The sequence below is a fragment of the Uncinocarpus reesii genome, genomic scaffold, assembly GCF_000003515.1.
Source record: "Uncinocarpus reesii 1704 scaffold_1 genomic scaffold, whole genome shotgun sequence".
Classification (NCBI taxonomy): domain Eukaryota; kingdom Fungi; phylum Ascomycota; class Eurotiomycetes; order Onygenales; family Onygenaceae; genus Uncinocarpus; species Uncinocarpus reesii.
The window spans coordinates 4798149-4800230 of NW_003052500.1; the positions used below are offsets into that span (position 1 = coordinate 4798149).

Below are 2082 nucleotides of genomic sequence, written 5' to 3' on the forward strand. Positions count from 1 at the left end.
TGTTTTTTCCCCATCCCCCGACTTACCAGTTTGCATGCCCCGATCCCAGGGTAATTATAGAGGCACGTATTTAATCGAGTCGATAATCGATGTGCCCTTTCGAATTCGAGATACGGGAGAGGAGGAAGTCGCCGGAGAGTGCCACTAGTGGTTGATCCATTTAAGCTTATCTGATTGGCTTCAAATAGTTGATATGATCGGTCACATTCCATTCCCAAGGGACTTGCAAACATTTGTCAAAAGACCCAAAGCGCGGAAAAGTCAGGGCTGCCAATGATCCATGCACAGATCCTGTCTGGAGTACATATGTAAGTATTACATGAAGCCTCAAAGTGTCAAGATTTGGTGTTGGGGTAATTACTACTGGTTGAAAAGCTTACCTAGCGCACAAGACCATTTGTTCATAACCTGGATAACACAAATCATATCAATGACATGTTCAGCACACATGAACAAGAGTCCGCCAAACCTTCACGAAATCAAGGTTGACAAGGCCTCACAGGCCCTCAGATCATATACAGGGGTATCCCAGTAGCTCAGATTTGACAGGGATGATCGGAGTGGAGCCCTCCTCTGGCCCAATGCTGACTTGGCACGAAGACAAGCGTTGTGCGCAGCTTCAAACTCAAGGACCAAAGGGCGTGGGGGTTTACGACCCATGCCGAGACGGGGTTCGGGAGAGCAAGAAAGGGACTAGCCGTGCGTCTTGTCTTTCGCGCTCTGTCCCGTTTGCAGTGCGAAGACAGATGTAAAGGGAAGAGACTTAAGGCTTGGGGCAGGCCTTTAGGGACGAGGTTGTTGCACAGTTATTCTCCGTGTACTCCGTAAAACAGAAACATCAAGATGTCGCCACCGAAATCAGCCGCTGGAGCTCTCACCACCCGGTATCCAAATCGACATGTTGGGCAGCAAAAAGTAAAGTCTGTTGAAAAATTGGCTCCGACCAGAAGAGGCACAGAGCTCCCCCAAATGGTTGGCGCTGAGAGCCCCATCTCAGCCGCCCATTCGCCCAAACCTTGGTTTGGAGATGGGGCGGGAAGCGCCAAGAGAACGCCGGATTTTCAGTGCGACGGAATGGGCGCAATTAGCGTCGAGATAGTGCACATCCTGAGAGGCCGCAAAGGGGCCTTGGCTGAGGGAACCATCAAAGCTTCCTTGCCAATTGATATCTGAACTAGCGCATGACTTGATCCCAACTTCATCACCAGAGAATAATGGATTTTCCACATCGTCCCATTCGCCGAGAACATAAAATACGGGAAGCGCTGCAAAATGGTAGCCTCACAGCAATCAAATCGAGCGGGAGCCAATATCTCGTTCACGTGATGCTTGCATCATGCATGGATGAATCACTGCAGGGAATCAATCTTGATTTTGGAGTTGGAGAGTCGAGCGCTTTCCCCCCGCTCTTTTGATTGCACGGTTCGCCGATGTCGCGAGGGAATCGGTCGAACAACTAGCGGTGAGCGTATGGTAACTAAACGCGCAGTAGCAGGAGGCATGAGGTGTGAGCGGCGACGGATGGCCAGTCCAAGGGCCTCTTGTCTTTCGGGAGAGTTGCCTTTGCCCAAAAAGAAAAAAACAATAATGATAATTGAGATTTCCTTCAAACGGCGGTTAAATTCCATCATCGGTTGGAAAATGATGTGGGATCGACAGTGACCAAATGGTCGCAGCGCGCTTAACGCTAAGCCTGACCGCGGTGGAGACCTGCTCCGTGTGCTTCGTGTTGGTGTGAATATAATGTATTCATAATAATACACGCTCTGTACTCCGTACACATGTTTTTTTCCATCCTCGGGACGGTCGTCCAAGCCAAAGGGGAGGGGGTCAATGGTCGAAAGTGCTCTTCCCGCAGCTGACGTGCGCACTTCCGTCAGCTCATTTATTGATCATTCCCGTTTCCAAGCAAGCTGTGTTCAGATGACATGGAGAGATGGGTTATATGTGGGCCACTGGAGGAAAACCGGGATTTTGGTTGCGGAACCTGAACCATTGACATCTGAAACCAATGATCTCTTTTAGCGTTTCCCGTCGTGCGGTGTTGGCCACAGGGACAGCTGTCGGAAACACATTCTTGCG

The 2082-nt window shown here is 50.1% G+C and overlaps 1 protein-coding gene across 1 annotated transcript; it reads left to right on the top strand.

Moving 5' to 3' along the window:
* Nucleotides 1-843: 843 nt before the first annotated feature.
* Nucleotides 844-1173, top strand: UREG_01843 (uncharacterized protein; the record flags this gene model as incomplete). Its single annotated transcript, XM_002542281.1, has 1 exon — nt 844-1173. The coding sequence occupies one exon, from the start codon at nt 844-846 to the stop codon at nt 1171-1173; it is 330 nt and encodes a 109-aa protein (XP_002542327.1).
* Between the last annotated feature and the right edge of the window lie 909 nt (nt 1174-2082).